Below are 25,990 nucleotides of genomic sequence, written 5' to 3' on the forward strand. Positions count from 1 at the left end.
AAATGTATCTTTATGTAGTTTCAAAATAGTAAAAACGTTACTGTGGACAACATATTCTAACTAACCAAGACAAACTTCTCAGAAAAGAGTAAACAGAAGAAATAAAAGTTAAACTCACTTGGTAGAAAAAGTTATCATCTCAGGCATTTTCAACAACTGTATCTTTTTAACATTTTTTACATCTTTATCATTTACAACTTCTTAATTATAAAAATGTTCATTATTTTAATTTCTTCCTCAAATTAATTTCTTCTTTAAAATCTTAATTTAAATATATAACATTATCATTGAAACATCTTTATCATTTCCATCATTGTCCTCATATTTTTAACATCTATTATTTTCAACATCTTAATTTTCATTCATCATTTTCAACATTTTCTCAAGCTTTTTAGCACCTTCATAGTTTTTGAAATTTTATTTTCAACAACTTCAGAAATTTAGAAATCATCACTGTTTCAATAGCTGTAAACGTCTTCACTTTGAATATCTTAATTTTATTCACCATCTCTCTTTTTAACGTCATCATTTTTAGCATGGGGATTTTTACAACCAATTTACAGCACCTTCATCTTTTTCAACATTTTGATTATTTTCAACATCTATTGTTTTTAATTCCTTTATTATTGATAAATTCCATGTCTCTTGTCATGTTCAGCTTCCTGAATTCCTTTTTTCTTCAAGGAATTCCATTTCTCTGGTATTGTTTAGACTTTTATTCCATGCACATTGATAGTTTCTTTATAGCACATTTCATCCGTAGCAATCCTCTTTCTATTTAGACTAGAGTCCTATTTCATCAAAATATTACCCAAGTTGCCAAAACTTTGTTTCCCTCGAAAACTGGCCCCTGTGTGAGTTAGCGGACTTCCTGGTGGGCCACCCTGTGCTCCCTTTTACAGCCCAATTTGTTTGGAACACAGAGCATTGCCATGGAGAAATTCTTACCATGTTGCTATGGTAGCAGCCCCCATTCTTGTTCTCCTGCTTTCCAAAATAAGATCAGAGTCTGTTGCATCGCATTTCTATGTGTCAGTGAATGTAAAAGCATAGAGGAGTATAGACACAAGACAGGAAAACTGATAATACACAGAAATAGAGTGAGTGTGCTTGCATCACCAGTTCATTGGTATCAAACATATGCGTGTTCACACACACATACTCACAAAGCACCGTTGGCCTTGGATCCCAGGCTTACAGGAGGTGCCAGGAACCCTCTCTCCCACAGTCACCCTCTGTTCACTTGGAACAATACACCATTCTCTGTGAATGTTTCTCCCTCTCTCTCTTTTTCTCTTGTTCGCTCTGTCAGCTGACCCCTACAGTCAAGCGTCAGAGGGTTTAACCTGTGCAAAAGTCTCAAAAATGCTCCTTAAAGTATCTCAAGTCTTTACCATGTGATTGAGGCAGTGCTTGTGTGAACATTGCATGTTTACAGATCTCTATTTCTGGCTTCCTTTGAGTAGGTAGGCCAGGTAACAGCTCCCTCTCGGCCTCCCATCCCGTCTGAATCAGCTCTGACTTCACCTTCACCATGAAGTCAGCCTCAGTAATGAAGCAGAGGAGCCCCACCCTTCAGCTACAAACAGGCCACTCTCGCTCCCATCTAACACCACTTTTATTGGCTTGTGTGTGCGTGTCTGTGTGGTGTATTGTCCCCAACAGCAGCAGCAGTCCTGTGTGGGTGGATTCAGGAGCCAGCCAGACAATTCTCTCTACTCTACACATAATCCTCAGGGATCAGTGCTGAATCTAACTCACTTCCTATTTTTCATTTAACCCCTCTGTTCATGTGCGTGTGCATGTTCCAATGCTCTTTGATGTTATCGTGCAAATGCATCATACACCAACCGTCTTCATCTCCATTTTCTCCACATCTTCATCTCGCCTCTCTCTCCCTCTCAGCAGAGTAACAGATGAACGTGACAAATGTTCATCAGCATCCTTCAGCGTTCATCTTTATCCTCCCATATCTCTCGTATTCCTCTTTGTCCTTGGCTGCCTATTTGATTTCTCTTCTGATATCACGGTTTCCTGTTAGATCTCTGACTATGTGCTGTGATTCATCCTCTGAATCAGTCTGCAGATGGAGGTTTGATGCTTCAAAAGACAAGAGAAATGTAACAGAACTTTTTAAATAGATTGTGATGTTTAAGGTCAGGAGACGGAGGTGAATGGTTTTCGCTGAGGCTTGTGTTCATGACTCCTATCCACAGCTTCAAACGATGCTCTCTGAATATGCTTTTATTAGGAATCTTAAATATTTCTTGCACAACACGCTTTTTCCTTTGTGTAGAATTAAGCAAACTTCAAACACAGCACTTTTCGGTCCTAGATTTTCTAAAAGCAGTCTTGAACATTTTTAATCCACCAATTAAGAATACACAATTTGAGATTGTAACATACTTTTTTTTTGTCTGTCCTGAGTGAGCAGTTCCTTTTATTATGATGGTCTTGAAACAGACATAAGACAAAACAAACAGCAGTTGATTTTACAATAACTGATGGGTTTTTCAATATAGTTGGTAAAGAAAAACAGGAAGTCTTTATCTGGATTGCAGGTACACTATATGAATTATAGTAAATGGAATTTTAACAGTAAAGCTAAGCTTCATCTACCCATGAAGAGCAACAAACAGCACTTTAACAACCAGCTGATGGACAGTGACAACGAAGTGCACAGGTTCTCAAACTTTTCACCCTGAGACCTCCAAAATGAAGGCACCAGGCACCAGGGACCCCCACTCTACCTGAAGGTGGTTAAAGCATAGTTGAACACATCCATGCATATTCAAGAATAGTCATATGCAGAGTAACACTCATAAAAATAACTGATTTCAGTACAAATCTCACCAAATGATGAGAAAGAGAGAAAACTTCAGCTAAGGGAGGACTTTGATTCTGTTTTTATAAATTCACAAACTAAATCCTTCACCTTTTAAGGTTAAGCACGATGGCACATTCTGCTTATATACTGGCTTTAAATATCAGCAGAAATGTTCATATCTACTGTCTACTATCAACTTCTTCAGAGAACAGCTGTTTTTGAATAGCAGCTCAGTTTGTGAGCACACAAGAAATTTAGCACCACCTTCTGTTCAAGGGGTAGAACTTGCCCAGTGAGGCAGGAAAGTGAGCCCTGAGCAGGCTCTTACTTCTGGTATCTAGCACCTGGCCCAGTAGTGGCTGGAGGAGAGTTTGACTTTTGACATGCTGCTGCTGGTGCATGCTGGGGGCAGCAATTGAGGTGCATCATATAGCTCGGTGTGATAGGCTGTGTCATGACGTGACACGGCGCTGCAGAACCATCATGTTTTAAGCTCTAGTCATCTCCAAGTTGGAAGGTTGGGGGCCTGATCCCCAGCCTCTGCAGTCACATGGTGACATGTCCTTGGGCAAAAATCTTAACCCCTTTTTTCCTCCCACTGCTGCAACAATGGCATTTGAATGTCAATGAATGGGATTAGCCGATCCTGATGGAGACTTGACTTATCAGCCTTTTACCATCAGTGTGTAAAAGTGATGTGAATGGGTAAGGATGACCTGCAGTGTAAAAGTGCATTCAGTAGCCAGATGACTAGAAAAGCACTATGTGCTCAGGTCCAAGTCCTTTACGTCCTTTACGTCAGGGTTTCTCAACCTTTTCAGCCTGTGACCCCCAAAATAAGGTGCCAGAGACCGGGGACCCCCACTGAACCTGAAGGTGGCTGAACACAGACATGCACATTCAAAAATAGTCATGTCGAGACAAGGCCATCAAAAAGGGGGGTATAAAAGGGAGAGCTGTCTGGAGTCCAGCCAAACTGGGGGCCCATAGAGGTCAACAAAATCATGGTCTATTGTAAGGTAAAGCTGTGATATCTATATTTTATATATAACCTGAAAAAATAAAAAATCTTATCAATGAAACAAATCTCTTTTTTAAATCATTTGTGTATTATATAGTCTTCTTAAAAATGTAAATCTATTTTGTTAAAAAAAAAAAAAAGAATGAAAATGTGTTAAAATTTGAAAAAATGGGTTAATAATGGCAAAAAATGGTGGTAAAGGTGGTGATATTGGATCTTAAAAGTAGCAGAAATGGGTTAGAAGTGGCAAAAATTATATAAAAAAGGCAAAAAAATAAACAAAAAAAGGCAAAAGTGGGTTATAGTGGCAAAAATGGTGAAAAGGGAAGAAAAATTCATTTAAACTGGCAAAATAGTGCTAAGTGAGAAAGAAAAAAAAGGCAGATAATGGCAGAAATTGGTCAAACTGGCAAAAATGGGCATATTGATAGTGAAATGTGGTTAAAATGGGAAAATTTGTCTAATAAGTAGTAAAGTGGGGTTAATAGTGGCAATAATGGGTCAACAGAAGCAACACTGGGCTATAAGGCAAAAAAGGCAAAAAAAAAAGTGTTGGAGAGGGTTTAAACTGGCAAAAATAATTGTTAAATGGCAAAAACATGTTAAAATTTGTGGGAAAAAATGATGAAAACTGGTTAAAATTTGGCAAAATCGGTGTAAAGTGGCAACGGTGGAATTTAAAAATATTCTTAGTTTTTTTAGGGAATCTGGAGACCCCAAGGGGGTCCCGACCCCAAGGTTGAGAACCACTGCCTTACGTGACTGACTGGCAAGCAGTCCAGGCTGGGCACTGGTTTAGCTCAGTTAGTCCTCAATGCACTAGTCATGGGAATGATTCCCAGTGTCAGTGTCTATTTGGTGAATGTCTCCCCCACTCTCTCTCCCCTTGTTTGCTGTCTCTCTTCAGCTGTCCTATCAATTAAAGGCAAAAAGCCCATAAAATAATCTTAAAGAAATAAAAAAAAAAACAGTCCAGGCTGTATACCACCTCTCACCCAGTGAAAGCTGGGATCAGCTCCAGCCCCCTGCAACCTCCAACAGGATAAACAGTGTAGAAAATAGATGGATAGATGGAATTGATACATCTATGGGACTGGGCTGTAGGAAGAATAAGAAGTTCAAGATGCCACCAGTGGCAGTGGAATTGCATGTTTCTTTTAATTTATTTACATTTCATAGACAATTAGCCAATTAATCTGAAAGTATATTCACCTGTGAAGTTAATGGGAAATAGTAATCCTAATATTTGCATTCCATGACATCACTTGTGATGTTATTTCATTTGTATGATTCATGAGTGTATTTCATTTGAACATGGTTCTGCTTTTCTGTGTGTATAACCAGTTAATGGTTTGTGTGAAACCATGTTCCCTTCTGTGGCCGTATGTGGACATCATTTTCTGTCTGGGCGGCTATGACAAATATATGAGTCACGGGTCGATAACGTCTCGCTACGATGAGATCATTACACAGCGTGGAGAGCTGGGATTGAAAATGTAAGTCACTGATACAAGGCACAGCCAATCTCTGCTCAGTGTGAGCGAGTGAGTGACTTTGTGTGTGTGTGTGTGTGTGTGTGTTTGTGTGCCAGACTAATGGTCCATTGTGCTCTGTCAGGGTTTATTTAGCTGGCCGGGGGCCGTGGGGCTGCTGCCTTTGGAGTCTGGACAGGGCACTATTTTTACCTTAGCAGGAAGGGAGCACACTGCCTCCTCTGTTACATAAACACGCTCACACTTTCCTGTTCATATTGTTCAAATATGTAGGCTAATCCACACTGTAAGATAGTCTGTTTTCATACACAGACTTGAATATAAGCCATTCTCAATAAGAGGGTTAGGAGGCTTAAAGGAATATAATCAGAAAGGAGTTTGGTCTAGCAGAGAGAATAAATATACAAGAGTTGGTGTCCAGAAGAAGCTCCAGAGACTAAACACACACACATGGGCACACTCAACACTAGTACACTGCTATAAACACACACACATGGCTGAAGTGTCTCTTTCCAAACAGCAGCTGCTGTCCTCACGTCAGGGTGTGAAACCGGAAAAAAACACCAGTGTGAGTTTCTCCCTCTCTTTTTTTTTCCCTCTCCCTGGCTGTGAGAGGCCGCTCTGACCAGAGGGTGGAAGGTAGGGAGGGTCTAAAGGGGCCTTACCTCTGACCATTGTGCTTTCATACTCCTGTGGGAGAGTTATAGAGGGGAGTCAGAAAAGTGCAGGAAGAAGCAGTGTCACAACATGTAAGAGGGAGACGAGGAGAAGCCACCAGTGAAGGAGTGGATTTTGTGTCTGATGAAGGCAGGGGTGAGCTGGATGGGAAAATAATGTGGACTGACTGGATTCAACCTCAGGACTCGGTTAGGACTATCCTGCCAACTGGGGAGTAAAGCGGAAAAGACAGTGAAAGAAAGAGGAAGGAAAAGATGAGAGAGGCGTTGGATAATATGGATGGATGTGGAGTGGATGATGTCATCAGGCAGACATCCAACCTGTACCTCAGTGATGACTACAAGGAGGTAAAGGACTATGTTGTGTGCCTTGTACGCTTGTAAGTCATTTTGTAGCCTATAATTAAACTTCATAAATGCTGAAGGCTGCTGGAAAATCTGTCATGATTTGAGTTGGAATATTTTGTGTAGCTCAACCATCTGTGCCAAGATCTTGAACACACACTCACATTCCCCTAAGACTGCTTCATTTTGTTTTTAAAAGAAAAGAATGTTCATTGTTTTTAGTAAATACACTTGCTTTTGCTGAATGTTTGATTGGAAGATCAATGCAAACTTTAAGTTTGTTCCCTTAGATATGACACTAAAGCTAGCAGACACTTTGTATAGCTTGGAGAGAAAAAAAAACAAGAAGAAACATTTATCTTTTGTTCAGACACATACCTCTTTCTGGTGTCAATTTAAAAACAGTAAGTTAGGAGAAAAAACTAGCTTATATTCTGTCCAGACACAACATCAGCATCTTTTTTTATGGTGGCCTGGAAGAGCAATACAAAATGACTAAGTCTTATACATTTTACAAAGCTTGGAAAGAATTTACATCAACTTCTTTACATTTCATAAAGCAAATTAACATCAGCAAAACACTTTTAGAAATTCCTAAAAAAAAAAAAAAAATGACAAAATGTCTAATACAAATTTTGGAATTCTGTAACACTTAAAAAAAAGTTGAAACAAATTTACAAAGTCTGTTAAAAAATTATAAAGTTCAAAACACTTTTGCAAAGCTTGACACAAATTAACATTAACCAAAACATTTTTACATTTCATAAAACCAATTAACATGAACAAATTTAAGAAGTCAAATACAAAATTATCACGTCTGAAACACTTTAAAAAACTTAAAGCTTACAAAATCCAATACAAAATTGCATAGTGTAAACCATGTTCACAAAACTTGAATCTATGCGCAAAGTCTGACTCAAATTTATAAAGTCTGAAACACTTTTACAAAACTTGAAACAAAATTACAGTTTCCAATACAAAAATTACAAAGTCTGAAACACTCACAAAACTTGGAACTCAGGTTACTTTAAGCATATGGTACATTTCCTTTCTGTTACTGATACCGTTGTTTGTAAATTTGTTTCAGGATTTGTAAAAGAGTTATGCAACTTGTAAATTTGTCTCCATTCATGTACCCTTTGCGTTTTGTGAATTTGTTTTGTAAAATGTAAATTTAAACTGTAAACGTAGTTTTAAAATTTTGACTTTGTTTCATGATATTTAAAAATGCTTTTATTTATAATTTTTGAGACTTTGTAATTCTGTATTGTACTTCCAGGCCAACGTATTGTAGGCACACATGATATCTTCCCTGTCAGTCCAAGGTGAAGTCAGATAGCATAGCTTAAGACCTCAGCTAAAAAGAAACAACTATCTTCTGTTCAGTCCAATTGTTATACTAACTTGCATCCGGTACACTCAATTTCGGTCTAATTTTTATCACAATTTAGAGCCAACTAGTTTTAAGAGCCCATCCAGGAGAAACAAAAGGGTAATTTCCAGACACAGCAATTTTATGTGTTAGCATTTTTCTGGCACACATTAGCCTGTATCTTCCTTGTTGGTCCAATTAAAGTCAGATAGCATAGATCAGAATAATGACTTTAGCCAAAGAGAAACATCCATCTTCTGTTCAGAAACTTTTTTTTTGTTGTTTGTTACTGTTAAACTCACATAAGATCTCTTTTTTTGTGTCAATTTAAAGGCAGTTGGTTTTCTGGAGATACAACTAGCCTATTTCCTGTCCAAACATAACATTTTTTTCATGTATTAGCGTCTTTTAGGCTCACATATTTTCCCTGTCAGTTCAAGATGAATCCAAATAGCATAGCTTAGCATGAAGACCTCAGCCACGGAGAAACATCCATCTTCTGTTCAGACAGATTCTTTATCTTTAACTGTTTAACCCACGTTATATCTCGTGTTTTGTCAGTTTAAGGCCAGTTACTGTAGCTTAGATCATAAAAAAGGAGAAACAACTAGCCTATCCTGCCCAGATACAACAGTTTTATGTTTTAGCATTTTTCAGGCACACATGATATCTTTTCAGTTCAAGATGTAGCCAGATAGCATAGCTTAGCATGAAGACCTCAGCCAAAGACAAAAAAAATGGCAACAATTGTAAGTCTGAAGATAACTTAATACTTTTTTATTCAATTTGAAGTGTGAAAATAAAGTTTATGTGAGCAATGTTGTGGACTATGCTTTGGCAGGGAGCAGACTAGCAAACTAATGCTAACCTTCAAGACGTACGGTAACAGCCAAGAAAAAAGTCTGCATTAGCCAACTTCACACTGCAACGTGTCATTTTTATACTTTGCTGTGATGTTTTGAAGGATTTAAGAAAGGTGTTAATTGCTTGGTTTTTCAAGAGCTATTTGGCAGGATTATCTCTTTTGGAAGCAACTATGTCACCCTTGTCCAAGTTGTTATGCTAGGCTAAGCCAAGCTAACTGGCTGCTCTCTCACACTACAAACTGAGGAGGCAGATGGGAGTAGTGGGCTACTGATCTTGACCAGAAAGCTGACAGATGTATCTCTAAATATTTAAAAGATAGTGTTTTAGTTTATGTTAGGTTAGGCTAAGCTAACTGGCAGCTCTCCCAAGCTAAAAACTGAGATAAACTCTCTGGTGACCCTTGAAAGTATCGGCCTTGTTTTAAGATATCCCTATTGTTTCATTTGGTCTGTGCAGCTATGATACAGCCTGCTTGAGGTTTGGCTGTTAAACTGCTTACATATTCAGGGTGAAGCGATGACATAATGGTGTCAGAGTAACCAAGATTTCAGCTCTAAATCTGCTTCATTCTTCAGGAGAAAACAGACTCCTGTACTGAATCTTTTCCCGCAAATTCCTCCGTCTAGCCTCTTCACAGAGATAAAGCTCAAATGTCAATCTGAGCCCTATTGTCCTGTCTTAACCTTCTCCGTGCTCCCTGTCTCCCCTCCCTCCCTTTGTCATTCTCCCCTTTATTCTCTTTTCTCCCCTTTATCCCAGTCCAACCCTCCCCCACTTATTTTACAAAAAAAGCACATGCACATTCATGTGGAGCTCTCTACCACTTGCTGAGTTGTTCTTCCACTCTGAGTGACAGGAGCAGCCTTACACTGACCCGAGGCTGAACTGTGTGAGGGCTCAGAGGTCAGGTCCCTTATCTGGGAAGGAATGCTACACTGTGAGACAGACAGACAGACAGGTTTAGATAGCAGGAGAGGAAAGATAGTCTTACACCCACACACTCAGAGCTTCCAATGATATCAAATTTACTTGAAATGTATTTATATTTGAGATTATTTGACATTTATTATTGGCTTAGATGATCAGCTTTCTTGCCCAGAGTTTAATGTGGGTTGATTTAGCACAATTCCCTTGTATACTCTGTAAATATGAAGCTACAGAAAGCAACTGGTTAGATGAGCTTTGCATGCAGACTATATGAAGGATTTCATGCCCGTGTTTTTGAAGAAATGGCCTATAACTAGTTTTACTGACTCATAATTCTTGCATCAGCTAATCTGATATCCAAATTTAGCTGTTTAGCCAGCTAACCACACACATCCCTACTGGACATAACATATAATGATACACCAGTCATCTTGGCAATTACTTTAAACACCTGCAGAGTGTTACAGAGGTGACTGACCAATACTAAAATAATTCACAAAGTAAGTGAAGTTACTGTCATGTTGTCAGTGTATTTGTCCATTGCACTGATTCTGAAAGACAGCACATTAAATGTGTCATATTATGGCATAATGATGTCTCCATGCTCAGGTTCAGCCGAGAACTGGGAGGTTGCAAGCATGCTTCAGCAAAGTGTGGGAGAAATGGCCCTGGTTGGAGTACGTAAGGGTTGTCAATGTTTATAAAGATGAAAATATGGAAATAAATATAGTACTTTAAGTGTCATGCTGTGATTGTATGTGAGCATTGATGGGCCCAGAAGATTTTCAGATTTCAGATTGGGTTGTGCATGACTAAGGGAAGGATGACAGGCTATTTAGCATGAAGAAATAGGAGAATACCTGTGTTTCCTCTAGGCTTGTAAAGAAATGTGCATTATAACACTTTTATACTCTTAGCTAGATTTCCTGAAGCCTAGTCTTATCTAAGCCTGTAGTCACATCTGTGTGACCTATGAGGCTACAGAGAAAAGTCAAAACACAGACACAGATGACATGTTGACCTTGTGTTTGTTTGTAGAGCTGTGAGCTCAGCAGCAGCTCACTGTCAGGCCTGGACTATATACTAGAGAGAGGATATCCCAATTCTTACACTCACATGTCATGATTCTTTCTGTTGATTCACATATATAGACGCATAGGCTGAACTCATGTGCATATGTGTGTGCTCATGCATGAACAGTAGGGTCTTGTCTGCAACCAGGGAGAGAGGTATGGGCTGATGAAAAGCCTCCTTTGTGCAAAAAACATGAGAGCGCATAGAAGGAAAGAGATGAAAGGAGAAAAACTACCAACGATGAAAAGGTTGCAGTATTTAGCTTTTTTTGATACAGAAAAAGGCTAAAAGGGAGGAACAAAAATGTAAAAAAGCAGAAATGTAGGCACACCCATATTTAAACACATTCCAGATCTTGACTACTGAACAATTTCCAGCTACACAAACCAGCAATTTGGGGTTGGACGCTCTTTGTTAGCTGGATAATTAAATACTGCTCCCTCCTCTAATATAGATTTTCAAGGGAGACTTGAGGGCTCAAAACAAGCGCCGTGCCATCCATAGCCAAGGCTGAATCACCCTCTAGGTCTGCTGATGAATGGCTGCAGAGCAGAATGGAGGAGAAAATGTCTTTGTCAATGAGGGGTTTCTCAGCAGAGGAAATTGCTCTGTGAATTTGAGGAAAAACACAAATTAGCACAATTGTGTTGCCCCCCAATCTAATTTGGACGGTGACGACTCTGACTCAAGGCCAGGAAATGAAGGAGGTGGTAAGGGCTGTCAGTCATCCCCTCTCTCTAGTGCTTTAATTTGCTTTCTCCTGTACTCATTTCATGCATACTCAAATGTAAACATAATTAAAATTTACCTTTTTCTATTTCATTATTTGGGAACAGGGCTTCAGATAATTTGCCATCCCGTAATTTTATTGAAGTCCAAGTGGGGCAACTCGCCAAATACGCAGACAAATGATGCATTTCCAAATGTTGTAGCAGCTTAGCTTGGCTGAACTTGGTTAAAGTGCCAGGCACTTCAGTAACTACTACAATCGTACCTCCTCTGGAGGACATCAAGGTGATTGTGTACCTGGTTCTCAGTCTGTGGCTCTTTGACCCAGCAAGTTTTGCTCCAAAGAAGGCTGCAGGGAGATAAAATACTTTGAAAAGTACAGGTCAGTTTGAGAAGTCAAACAGCAGTAAGAGGGTTTGATTCTTGTGTCAGACATCCCACATAGTAATTATTCTCTTGTACCTCTCAGTAGTCAACACTTTCTTGGTGTAGTGTCAGCTCAGCTCACTTGAAACCTCATCAGAATTGATGCTAAAAACGTAAGTGCCACATACTAAGTATGATCCCTTATACAAAACTTAAAAAATAATGAGTAGGGTTGGCATGATTCAAGCCAGTACCACAAAGAAAAGCACCAAAAGTGCTTTGCTAGCATTGTCTGCACAACAGCTTCAGTGAAGCTGAGTTTTTCATCTCTGCATGCTGACTTGAAAGGTAAAAAGTTGCACCTGGAAGAGGAACTATTATCAAACATTGGCCCAAGACAGGATTGAAATCATTCCCATATAATTGAGGCTCTGGAAATTGATCATTCACTTCCTCAGTAAGTGAAATCTAAGATGGAGATTTGATATTAGCTAAATGTAAAGAGGCCAAACAAATCTGTGGTAAAGGAGGGATAGGCAGGAGTATGTTTTTTATTGCTCATTTCACACCTCCGCCTCTCAGTGGCCCATTCCACACCTTCATAAATGCTTTATTGGCCTTCCATGATGGCTCTTTTTTCACCACCACAGCCCACCCAGACTCACACACATGCACGAGCACACATCACTAACATGCTGTGTAACAGATGTTTGTGTACAGGCAGGAAGTTGTGTCGTGGAGCAGGTGTTGGATGTCGAGTTCAGGTTGTGAATGGGAATCCAGCTGAAAAGCAGAGATAATTTTGGACTAGTGGTGCTTTTGAGGGTTCTTTCTTCCTCCTGTTTGGAGAACATGATGTGCTTTAGTTGATTTTACTCTTTAGTCAAGGTTAGTCAAATCAGTGGTAGAAATGTTATCTTTAGGGGAAGACCAGTATCTGGTCTGATCATTAGTGAGGTTTTAATCTATCAGTTTTCTGCACATTTTCAAGGATTTAAGGAGCTTTCATTGTCATTTTGCAGTATGTGGTGCATGAGAAGAACGGGCATACTGTAGGTTCTCAGGTCCTGGTCGGGATAAGAATGGAATAAAAGAAAAAAAATAATGTACAGATAAATACAGAGCGTGTTCAATTTGAGCAAAAACCTGATTAGTAATGAAGAAAAATCAGAAAAAAACAAACTCAAAATATCGGGTTGAGGCCCATCGGTCCTGTGATTTATCCTTAGCACCATACATGCCTAAAACTTTTGAGCGTGGCTGTATTTATACCTCAGCATGCTTATATTTGCTATCTTTTATAGATCTTGACTTTTATATTATATATAAATACTTCATCTAGGGCAGGAATCTTTCTAGTTCTATAATTTCTCATTCAATGACACCCCATAAAGTACCAACATTGGATTGTAGAATGTGGCTAAAAGTAGCAGTGCTAGCGTCACTGGTTTTTGGATGTCCACATTTCTGAGCTGAATATCGTCACTCACTGCTTCGGGTATATGTGAGTACAACCTGACACAGCCTCTGGACAACTTTATCCCTGTTTTCTAGATCAAAATAGAGCTGGACTGCGCTGCTCCTACGAGTTGCTATAGCAACATTGGTGCTAAAGCAGTCAGCAGCTGTTTATATTGGAATAAAGAGCGTTGTGCCAGCAATGAAGTATGCATTAACAACTGGAGTGGCTTCTATTAGCGGATGGCTGTGTTACAGTTTAGACGGACATTAAACTGGGATTGTAGGTCAAGTTGGTAATTAGTTTAACGGACTGGTAATTCTAGGCTCAAATTTCATCATTTAGCTGGCTACTTGTACACATCCCTGATAAGCTTTAACTAAAACATGATCACATTTACTCTCAGTAATCAATAAAGTTGATTTGTTTCTGATCATTTTTATTAGTAGAGGCCAAACTAACTGTAATCCTGTTTCCATCATGACACTTTGACTGACCTATGGGTTGGAAAGTGGTCTGTTAATTTCTTTTGGCTTTAAAGGTTAAAAAGATGATCAAATGTGTCTGATGGCTGAATGGGGAAGTCCTCTACTGTGTTCACAGCCTCCATGGCCCCCTTTTGGATCTCTCTCATTCCTATTACCACCTTTTTCCTCATGTATTTCTCCTCTAATCCAGTGCTGTCTGTACCTACCATAACCAGCCTCACTTCCTGCTCATTATCCCCAATTCTACTCATCACCCTCCATCTTCACTTCAGCGTCCAGCTATAATATTTCTCTGACACTCTATTCTTCTTTCTTTAAGTTGAATCTCTCTCCCACTTGTTTTCTCAACTCCTTCATTCCCTCCCTCTCTCTCCATTTCTCTGTGTCTGTCTCTTCTGACAATTGTGTGCAGGCGTTGGTGTCTTCACCAAGGACAAATTAACATAATCCCACTCCACACAAGAGCCCGCAAGACAAGTTCGGCACACACACTGGCATGTAGCAGGGTGGACCTGGCACTGCTCCTTTCTCTCTGTGTGCATATTTGAAAGACAGCCCGGGGAGTCGAGCTGAAAACACATGAGAGTTTTAGTTCAAAGCAGCTACAGCAGCCTGTGTGGTAGAGAGCAGGCGTACATTTATGTGCACGCATATACACACATCACTCATACAGGCCTGACTTCAGCTGACACACTGTCAGGCAGCCTGCTACACACAACAGCTGCTCCGAGTAAAAGACAACCTGGAGCAGCAGGTTCACTGAGCGCTGAGAAATGTTTGCTTCTCTCTTGAGAGAGATCAAACATGGATGCTGGACTGAGCTCCAGGTGGAAGAGAAATCTGGCACTTTTAGGAAACCTCAGGGGGAATTTTGCACCAAAATACTAAGAAAAAGAAACCATGAGGATCACTACAAACTTTGCAGCTAATTTCTAAACTGGTTGGCCATTCAAGACAGTCTTTGACCAGGGCAGTGTGCCAAGTTAAAAAGTCCAAATAAATAAAGCAGCTTTCAATTCAGTTCACAAAACTAAATTTTTCCCCAGGGGGCAATTCAAGGACAAGGAACTCTCTGGCCAGCTGTTGTTACCTGTTGAACCCTTGTTTTTTTATTTACTTAGGGCCATACCTCAAAAGCAAGGCTTCCTATTTGTCCATCGAGCTAGTTTGCCTTTTCAAACAACAATACAAAGAGAAACCAAATGGGTGACGGCTCTCGTCATTTACAAAAGGAGCCAACTTAAAGAACCAGCTTGACCACAAACAACATATCAAGACTCCCTTGTAACTTGTCTTTAATTGAGTTGTCATTTCAGTCTAACCAGTACACCACAGGATTTATTTGGGCAACTGTGGCAAAGTATGTAGAGTTGTTCGTCTCACATTCAGAAAGTTGTGGGTTTGATTCCCAACCCCTGCAGTCATATGTTGATGTGTCCTTTGACAAGACACTTAACCCCAGTTTTCTCCCAATGCTTCATCAGTGGTGTATATGGGTGCAGTTGAATGGCATTGGCTAATACTGGTGGCTGATTATCCATAGCAATTAGTGTGTGAAAGGATACATTTTCTCAGATTCTTGTTACTGCAGTCCTTTTACTATCCTTCGTGGCATTTTGTATACCTTTAATGGTTCATGGTTTGTTTGTTTTTTTACTTCAAAACATTCTTTCTTTTTTAAATCTCTTCATTCATCCCACACTCGAGAGAAGAGAGACTGTGTGTCCTACAGACTGTAAACATTTGGCAGAGAGGGTCTGAGGGACCATGCTAAGTCCTCCCTGCATGAACCTAAATCTTCACTATAATACTGTTTTTGCTTCAGTATAGCCCATGAATTGATCTCCTTCTATTCCATTAGAAACAGTCTGAGTGGCTCATTAGTTGTTTGCACCTCTGTTGGATGTGTTTACCTGCTATCACACATAGGAGGCGTCCTGGGGGGACTGCTGTGTGTGAGCGTGTCTGAAGTGCTGCCAACGCTGAAGCCGCGCTCAGTGAGGAATTCAGGGTTGGGAAGAGGCCAGTTGAGAGTGCCTCTGGTGGTGTGTAATGTTAGGATACTTGCAGATTTGAGCATGTATGAAAATGCTTTTCCCCTTCTTCATGTGGAGTTTACCATACACAAACTTAATCCTGCTTAAGTCCTGCATTAGAAGATCTACTTTGTGTTTGTGAGGTTGCTTCCTCACTTGTTGTTCTCTGAGACAACAGCACCACCTGCTTGTGATTGTGGGTACTCTCACCTTTTTATGATCCCTCTACAGATATTTTTGCACTCTTTTTCGTGCTTCAGCTGACTCCACATTCTGAATCAGAGCGTGTTAGTGTGACACTAAACCTCTGACTGCAAATCAAGTAGAAGCTGCTGCTATTAATATCCATGCACCTGTGATTAGGGCTGTCAGAGAGTGCTAGCAGCACTTCTATTTGTGCACACAGACAGTCACGAGGGGAAAGACGGGGATGACAGAGAAATGTATTTATGGTTTTAGGTTTCAGGTGCAGTGACAGGAAGCATCTACCTAATCCCTTCTAGCCTGAGCCTGACCTCTGATGTCACTTTGAAACTGCAAAAGTAGTGAAAAAGATCACACAAGGCAGAAACTTAACCTATTTTTATCTCCTGTTTCAGGCCCAAAAGAATGAGAGGGAGTCTATCAGGCAGAAGTTGGCCCTGGGCAGTTTCTTTGACGATGGACCGGGGATCTACACCAGCTGCAGCAAGAGCGGCAAACCTAGCCTCTCCTCACGGTAAACCCTTATCATTCTATTCCAACTATTAAACAGACAACACTTCATAAGTTTATTTGTGAATTTTCCAATTTTACAACCAGTACACAAATGACATGCAAAGCAAACAAGAACACTAAAGACAAATACAGCAAACCCCCACCACTCACCCCCTAAAAAAACAGGCATAGTATTAATTATTTATATTAATAATGGAGAGTAGGGTTGCAACCAGATAAAAAAAAATAATTCAGTGGAGGGGGAAACCTCAAAAAATTTACAAAAGGAGCCCAGGTCAGAGCACAGTTCTTGCGTTTTTTGCCTTTTTTCTATCTGAGCTTTTCTAACGGTCAGAAAGAAAACACCTCTCATATCCACTGCAATAGTAAAGGAAGTTTGTTTGACATCCAATTAAAAAGATTAATTCTGCAAGCAAGCAAGCAACAACACAAATACCTGAGCATTTGCCTGCAAGCTTGTGAGATCACATTTCGGAGCTGGTATTGTGAAAATGGCTGGAAATCAGGGTCTGTTCTGCTTACATGAGAGAATACATCAAAAACATGCCCCCAGTTAAGGAGGAGCATGTCCAGAATACGTCTTACTGAGGCTGGCCAAGACAATACCCTTGCTTTGTTTTCTATCACTTTTAAGAATTTCGCAATCCCCTTAAGAAGGGGATTGTACTCAAAAGTGACAGCAGAAGTTTAATGTCAAATCACATGAATCAGTTGCACACACAGGTTAAACACTATAAACAGTAAAAGTAAAATCCAAGCCAAGTCAAGTGGCTACCAGTAAAGAAAGGACAAAGAGGGAAGGAGAGTGATGGGAAGTGGGCAGGATTTCTTCTTAAATAGTGATCAGATGTGTACAGTCAGACGCTGCCGCTCTCACTTCCTAAAAGGCGCCCATAGTGTACACATACACATACCAGCCACCTCCTACACTAAAACTTACTGGAAGTTGATGCTCCAGTAACATTTAAGAGCACTTTGTATGTGAGAAGGATCATGTGGTTTGTGCTATATTACTGCAACACATGGATGACTGTTCGTAATGCCTCATTGATGTTACAGTAAAACGTGAAAACGGTGAAGGGTGAAAATATGGCTGACTCATATCATGAGTCGGTAAAGTCATTAATGAACTGTATCAGAGAACTCTGAGACTAAGACAGCTCCAACACCTGTATTTTTGCAAGATAAATTTACACATACTATTTTTTTTTATATGCAACTGTAGCACTGCTCTTTGGGAGTGATGTTTTTTAAGATTCTAATCCCCGGGTTCCTGGTGTTCACTATGATCTTAATAGACTAGACTAAATATCACAAAGGGAAAGTCAACTTCTGCTGTGCTGGCTGATAAACTGTCGTAATGTGTTGTAAGGTAGCACAGCATAGACTGAAGACATCACTTCACTTACTGATCTTAAAATGTTGTCACACCACCATGAGTAACCTTTAACCTTAACACATTAAAAATGCCACACAAACAGTATTCCATCAGACTTACAAGAGCAAAATATATGTATGAATTAAGTTCACTTGAGTCAAATTCAGGTAAATTATCTGAACCTGAGAAAAAATAAAACCTACTAAAAAGATCATAAGAATAATCTAATTTTACACAAGCATTTAAAGAAATCCTAGTTTATTGTTGAAATGGTGTAAGGTGAAAGAAGGACCTTAGCTCACTTCAAGATAAGAATTTAGATATTGATATACTTTAGTGTAAATATGCTCACTACTATTTTAAGTCATTGACTTTCTATCATCTCACTTTTATATGATTTCTATGGAAGCTCCAAGCCAATATGCATGCATATATTTTATTTACTTCAAAACAAGGTTGTCTCTGCACTTGTATCTTTTGGTATCTCATAATCAGGGCTGCCTGCAGAAATGGCCTGGACCCTAAAAGCCCAGTACATTCGGTCCTTTCCGTACTTTACATTGTACTTTAATCGATGTATGTGAATTGGTTGTATAAATGCTTGTCTCCTGGCTAATATTTGTCATTTTGGCCTGTCTCCGGTCGACTTCAGAAACTTGTAGAAGAACTTGGAAAACAAGTTATCAGGTCAATTGCCCTAACTAACACTCTTCTCTCCTTTCTTTTTTGGCATCCCAGAGTTTGTGCAAGTGTTGGCATGGCTGACACTCTGACATTTCTCGACTAAGAGTAACATGTAATTGGCATGCCTGTTATGTAAATAAATAGAAAAAGGCCCCTACAACTTTAAAAAAAGAAGAAGAAGGGCACAGATGGTCTGGTGTTTGGGAAGCGCTCCATGGGTGTGAGTGGCCCATGTTGGGGTCTGGCCTGTGGCTCCTTCCCACGTGTCTCACCCACACTCTCTTGTCCCTGTTTATCCAGGTTTTGCAGTGAAATTTGGTTAGAATTGTCAAAATTTTAGCTGTACCATGCCTATACTATGTGTACTAACCTTTCTGCTCCTGCTGGACCCCAGAAAGCTTCCCCCACATCCCCCCATTATGGGTCGCCCAAGTCATCATAGCAACTCTAGTTTTTTTTCTTGATATTGAGTTAATTTCAGTTTCTTTCTTGAGATCTTGACTTATTCTCTCATTCTCTGAGGATAGCTAAGCTGGTTTTCAAATTAGTACAGATTAGTTCATTGCAGTATCTTAAGATAGCAATGCCTTTCTCATGATGATGAAATAATTTTCTAGGGATCTTTAAATAATTTATTTGACCTTTATTTAACCAGCAGGAAAAGTCATTGAGATTTAAAAAAAAACAATTTCACGAGTGTCACGGCAAAAACATGTAAAACAGTTTCAGGCAGAAAATGAGCAATGATGTCAAAAAAACAAGAAGAAAATAGTCTTGTCTCTGTGATTTTATTAGACCAAACCATACCGTCCTGCTATGGCCGACATAAATGGAGTAAGTTAACCTTTTTAATAATCAGAATCAGATTTTTTTTTACAAAGTATAGGGTCAAATAAAAGAAATTTGACTTCATCTTTATTATATAACTAAATGTAGAGACAAGAATATTGACATATTTCAGCTATACAAAGTTATAAGGGGTAGGATACAATCTTGACCCTACGAAACTTTGAAAAACTATACAACTACATAGAGGTCTATTGATACAAATATATAAAAGAAACTTTAGAGTTATAAAAAACATACAAACAGCATCAACATGCATAGAAGAGCACACTACAAGGGAGAATGTGAAGGTACTGAAATAAATATTATTATTGATCAGGTTGTTTTATATACCCAAGAGGAAGATGGTTTAATATTTACAGAGGATTCAGATTGACCTTAGACATTGTTAATTAAGAAGGTGAATTTAAACAGTGGCAGCAATGACTATTAAAATAATCTGTTTTTTTGCTTTTGCAACATGATTTATGTTATTTTCTCTTCATAGATAAGTCAAAAATATTGTTTAGCAATTAAAAAAAAGGAGTCAATAAAATGTATGGATGTATGGCTGCTTAGGGCTCCCATAGATGCATTTTTTCAAACTTTGAAATTGTGCACAAATCATGTAGGAGTAAGTAAAAGATTTTACAAAACCTTAATCAAAACTTTAAAATGTTGTCATTCTTCATTAATAAAGGCATACATCCTATTTTTATCTTTGAAATTATGGTTTTTAAACTGACATATAATCCAATAAAAAGCTTAAAGGCAATATAGAAGCATCACACCTCTACTCCTGTTTTCTATTGAACTGAACATACAAGGTTTTAGATACATACCCTAAAAAAAATAATTATCGACCTTTGAGGTCCTATTTTAATCAGGACTGATTGGATCTATGTTGTGAATCCAATCAGCACGCTCTGTAATTACTGCATTGAATAAGCAGGTTATTGATCGAAAGCGGGTTGCATCTACACCTAGTGCTATTCTGCTCCTCCATGGCACAAAAAAACAGCCACACCAGTCTCAGACAGATTGGATCAGACGTACCAGAGGCTTCCTGGATCGATTCGTATTGAAGAGAAGAGGGGAGAAAATTAAAAACACAAGCCCTCCTTCATTTAATCCTCAGCTGGCACTGTGCTACTGGGGATGAGAGCAGATACCATTTGTTTGGATTTTCTTTCCATTTCTCTTTATCTTTTGCACTTGTCCTCTCTTAAAGACATAGCCTGGCACTCTGAGTCCTTTACTGAAGCACATTTCTTTGTTGAAGCCACCACAGGTCATTAGTATTAACAGCAGAGCTGTTGACATTGCTGTCTGCGTTGGCGCTGGTCCGAGTCAATTACAGCAGAAAGAGCCGGCATCGACACTGACTTGACTCTTATCTGCATTTATGCTAATATTGACACGTCTCCCCCGGTCTGAATCCATCTCCATCTCTGTCTCTCCCTGCAGGCTGCAGAGCGGGATGAACCTACAGATCTGTTTCGTCAATGACAGCGGCAGCGACAAGGACAGCGATGCAGATGACAGCAAGACAGAGACCAGCCTGGACACACCTCTGTCCCCCATGGTAATAACCACACAGACTTAAATCTGGATTATAAGGGACAGGATTATTGGTATGAAGGTGTCACAGAGTAGAAGGTGATCTGGAAGTGAAAAATTAAAGTCTAGGCCATAAAATGTGAATGATTTCAACATGAATCAGACAGATAGCTTGAGGTTTAGTCTTAGCTCATGATTTCTGGTCTGTTAACTGATGCATACGCAGAAAATAAGAGGTGGATTGGAAAACCCTCAGCTTGGCCATGCTTGAGTAACCACATTAACCTCCTGCCAACTTTAGATGCTTTTAACAGAAAGAGAGAATTATCACCTCTTTACATGTTCTTCTCCGCTCTACTCTCTGTCACTGTGCAAAATCTTCACATGAAAATGTCAAGAATAAATTAATCCTCTGACCTGGTTGTTCTTATCTTTCTCTCTTTCATGTTTCTCTCCCTCATTTCTTATACTGCTCAATCTCACCTTCATATTCACTCTTTTCTGTTTTGTCTCTCTCTTCCTCTCTGCAGTCCAAGCAGAGTTCGTCTTACTCGGACAGAGACACCACAGAGGATGACTCTGAGTCTCTAGAGGACATGGACTTCCTGAGTCGACAGAAGAAGCTGCAGGCTGAGGCCAAACTAGCCCTGGCTATGGCCAAACCCATGGCCAAGATGCAGGTGGAGGTGGAGAAACAGAACCGCAAGAAGTCCCCAGTGGCCGACCTGGTTAGTATAAGAATTACACAGAAATGCTCCATTTAACCCTGAAGTTTTACATCAAGAAAGACAACTAGATCTTAATAACCTTTAAAGAGTTTAGATAAGAGTGTGGTAGTTTTAGGACATATAAGAGCTTTAGAAATGGGACCAAGGTGTATTTGCTGTTTCAAGCCTCTGGTTTTCCTGCTGTTGAAGAAATGCATAATATAACAACTTACCTACATATAAAATTTTGTTCCACTATTTATGAACTCACTAAAATGATCACCAAACTTATTTTCATCAGTTCTGCAGTTTGATCAAATCTTTCAGCTCACTGAGCTTAGGCAGAATTGAAAAGAAGACAAAATTCTTCTACAAACTTTTGTCTTTGACTTGGACAGGTAAATGTATGACATTTAAAACACCACAGGTGAAGTTGACAGATATCTTACCATTTAACACATTTAAAGAGTAACTAAACCCCAAAGTTTCAGTGAAGGTGCATCTACCCTGAAATTTAATAAATACCTTTACAACATCATGGATTGGGGGGGGACACTCCTATTCATTCCTTCCTTTCTATTGTCAACATCATGCAGTCTACTCTGCTTTAGAAAGGTTGATTAGCCATAATGTCAGGACCATCCAAGCTAGACTTACTGTTAGCTACCTGAGTATCAAACAATGGTATATGCTACGGTAGATGGCAAAAGTGTGACTGTTACCTATATTGTTGGAAGAAAAACATGGTTTATTGGCAATCTCGTGTAAAATAACTACACTACCCATGATCCTATAGTGTCACAGCAGCATCTCTGATTAGGGGAGCCACAAATGTTGGCCACATACGTACCACCGGACCAGACATTGAAAAATTCTGTTGCAGTACCTTAGTTTCAACTAATAGAGGGAACTTTAAATTATTTGTATTTAGATGTTGAGATTTTGACACTAATGATCAACACTAAAACTAAACATCCATGGATAAAAGTTTTCATCTGACAGGTCCAACTGCTGAAAAGCATCCCTCAGGATGATGTTGCCACCACCATGCTTCTCAGTAGGGATGGTGTGTTGGTAAGGTGCAATGTTTGGTTTGGCCAAAAAGTACCATTTTGGTCTCATTGGACCAAAGAACTTTCTTCCACTTGACCATGGAGTCTCCCGCATGCATTTTGGCAAACTCTAGTCCAGTTTTAATGAGTTTTTCTCCAACAGTGGCTTTCTGTTTGCCACCCTCCCATCAAGCTTTGACTGGAGAAGAAGCAGGCAACAGTTGTTGTATATAGAGTCTCTCCCATCTCAGCTTCTGAAGCTTGTAACTCCTTCAGAGTAGTCTTAGGTGTCTTGGTGGCCCCTCTCACTAGTCTCCTTCTTGCACGGTCACTCTGAGGACAGCCTGATCTAGTCAGCTTTTCACATGTGTCATATTCCTTCCATTTCTTCATGATGGATTAAGCTGAACTCCAGGGGATGCCCAACAACATGGGAATTTTTTTTGTATCCATCCCCTGACTCCCCAATCATGATGTTATGATAGCTAGGAATGCTGATTCACCAATGACTGGACCTTCCAGACAAAGGTGTCTTGTTACTTCATCATCTTTAATGATGCAACTAACTAGGGCACACCTTGTTGATTCCTGATGCCTCTGTAAGCACCTGATGACAGTTTGAAAGCAAAACCAAAAGCTTTAAGCAGCAAGAACGCCTCCTTTCATTATTAACAGCTGATAATTCAGGAGGAAGGATTTGTATTTGACCTCTGAGAGTACAGGTGATTAGGTCTATTATAATAACAATGTAGGTTGTGTTTTAGTAAATTATGACTATTATATGAGATAAATGTGTCACATACATATTGTGTGTTGATGTCACAGGAACCCTGCACCTCCTCTGTTCTCTTCCTCTGCCCCCATTTAGAGGAAGGAAGGTGATGACGACTCCGTTCATCATTATTTCATCCGTTTTTATCCGCCTCACTGCCTCCTCAGGAGCACGCACATGCCAAACGCCGTCACACTCACACATCCACACTGTTGGACTCGTACACACACTATATTTCCACACAGAGCTACTTTTTACTTATTCAGAGGAGAGAAGGGCAGCTCAGCCGGGTTCATCTATAATTCATATGCCGGAAAGCATTGAGTTCAGTGTTTAGGGATGTAGCAGTGCTCAGCAGTCAGAAGACATCACTGTCACATCCGGACCAAACACACGCTGAATATTAAGATGTGTTTAAGGCTACAGCTGCCCACCATGACCACAACAACAGACATGATTGTCACTCTCTTTGAGCTATTATCTTGCCTTCCAAGAGATCACCTGCATATATACAGTACACACAGAGTAGTATGCTCTTAAATGATCAAAGATCAGCCAGGCGAACGTGCATAGGTGGCATCTTGACAAGTACCTGAAAACAGCTCATAAAGGAGTGTTTGTTAATGACACATCACACTGTAGAGTTTTAACTGGCTACAACTGCAGTCTCTTTTGATGCCTGTGAACCTACATATGTAGTTTGACAGGTATCAATACCTATATGAATCAAATAAACAATACACATTTTGAAGTCCTTGGTATAACATATAACCTGGTGATCATAATAATATAAAATGATATTGTTATTACTAGAATCTGGCTGTTTTTGTCAAGTTTGTCTGCCACATGCACAGTAAAGTTGAGCTGAAGTTATAGCTCCAATTAGCAATTTAGCTGGACTACAGATTGTCCCCATCCCAGTATACATGCACAACACAATAGTGTTCCTGTGAGTTCTGGTTTAGCTCAGTGGGTAGAGGAGGTGCCCATACACAGATATAACGCACTGGTTGCAGGATCGATTCCTGGTCTAGTGCTGTTTGGGGCACTTTCTCTCCCCATATTTTCTGTCTCTCTTCTTGTATGCACCTAAACACGGCAAAGTAGCCTCTAAATACCCCTTTTTTTTGTCAAATTGCCCTCTCATGTTCCCTCTAGATAGACGTTTTCTAACAAAATGCCTTCTTAAGTGCCCTTTTATTAGACAAAATTTGACAAAGTGCCCTCTTAAATGCCTTCTAAGTTGCCAAATTTTGTCCATTTAGAGGGCTGTTATGAGGCAGTTTATCAAATTTTGTCTAAGAAAGTTATCCTCTTAGTTGCCCTCTTAATCGACTTCTTTTAAATTGCCCTCTGAAGTACCCTCTAAATAGACAAAATTTGAGAAAGAGCCCTCTTACGTTCCGCATAAATAAACAAAACTTGACAAATTGCCACACAAGTAGCCACTAAGTGGATACAATTTGGCTAAGTAACCCTTATGTGGACACAGTTTTGCAAATTGCCCTCTGATGTGCCCTCTAAATAGACAAAATTTGATAATGCAACCTCATCAGTGCCCTCTATTTGAACAAAATTTGATAAAGTGCCCTCAAAGTGAACAATAATTATTGACGTGTCTTTTGGTTGCCTTTAAATGGACAGTACATGATAAATTTCCCTCCATGCAAATCAACCTCCAACTCCATGACATTGGTGGTAGTCCCACTCTGAGAAATACAGTTGGACTGGCATGCTTGCATACATTGTAAAAGCCCAATTTTAGTCTGACTAAAATGAAAAATCAACATTTTCTATCTGCATGTAAACATGCTGAATGTTTTTAGGAGAAACAGCTTTGTTATCTTTGGCCAGAACTTCAGGCTCCTATGAGGAACTTTCAGTTTGTGTTGATTTTGGTGCCTCCCTGTGGACCAAGTGGCCCCTCTTATCTTTCGCCCTGTCCTGTGAACTGTTCATGCACAAAAACTTGTTTTTGTTTGTTTGTTTGTTTTTTTTCTAAATTCTATTCTTCTTTTTACCTGGCAATCACTAATCAACGGTCTTTGCCACAGAAAATGTCACAGGCTGTGTGCAGAAGCAGCCTGTTACCCCCCTGGCAGCCCTTCCAGGCATTAAAAAAGCTGTAAAGGAAGAGGAGAAGAAATGTTTTATTAATCCCTGAAAGGGAAATTCAGTTTTGAAACTCTGTTGTTGAACATGCTACCCACACACAGCACATGCATAACCATGATCCTATGTGCATGCATTTATGTTCAGACATTGGGGTGATGGATGCTGTACATAAACAAGTTTCATCTGAGTTGTTGGGGGTTCATTCTCTTGCTCAAGAGCATCTTGGCAGTACTTAGGAAGTGAGCCAGCACCTCTCCAGCTACTTAGACTGAACTCCTGCCATCCCAGAGATAATCAGTCCTAATGCTGATGGTCTGGTTTGGGCCAGGAGATCATAAAGAGGCATTAGTGTTCATTTCAGCCATTTGCACAACTACCTAAAAAATTATCATAGGAGCTTCTTGAATTTCCTTTGGGATCAATAGGTATCTTATCCAATCTTATCTAATCTAATCTTAAAACATAGGGGAAAATACATTTGCATAAAAAATGACAAAAT

General features: G+C 39.6%; 1 protein-coding gene across 3 annotated transcripts in view; it reads left to right on the top strand.

Annotated features, from left to right (window-relative positions):
• schip1 (schwannomin interacting protein 1) overlaps nucleotides 1-25,990 on the top strand; it is a 393,999-nt gene that overhangs the window by 358,942 nt on the left and 9,067 nt on the right. For all 3 annotated transcript variants that reach the window (XM_041801639.1, XM_041801622.1, XM_041801630.1), the window contains 3 exons: nucleotides 16,281-16,399; nucleotides 20,753-20,870; nucleotides 21,376-21,573. In XM_041801639.1, the coding sequence (XP_041657573.1) occupies nucleotides 16,281-16,399; nucleotides 20,753-20,870; nucleotides 21,376-21,573 (435 nt within the window). The remainder of the gene's footprint in view (nucleotides 1-16,280; nucleotides 16,400-20,752; nucleotides 20,871-21,375; nucleotides 21,574-25,990) is intronic.

Source organism: Cheilinus undulatus, linkage group 2, assembly GCF_018320785.1.
Source record: "Cheilinus undulatus linkage group 2, ASM1832078v1, whole genome shotgun sequence".
Classification (NCBI taxonomy): domain Eukaryota; kingdom Metazoa; phylum Chordata; class Actinopteri; order Labriformes; family Labridae; genus Cheilinus; species Cheilinus undulatus.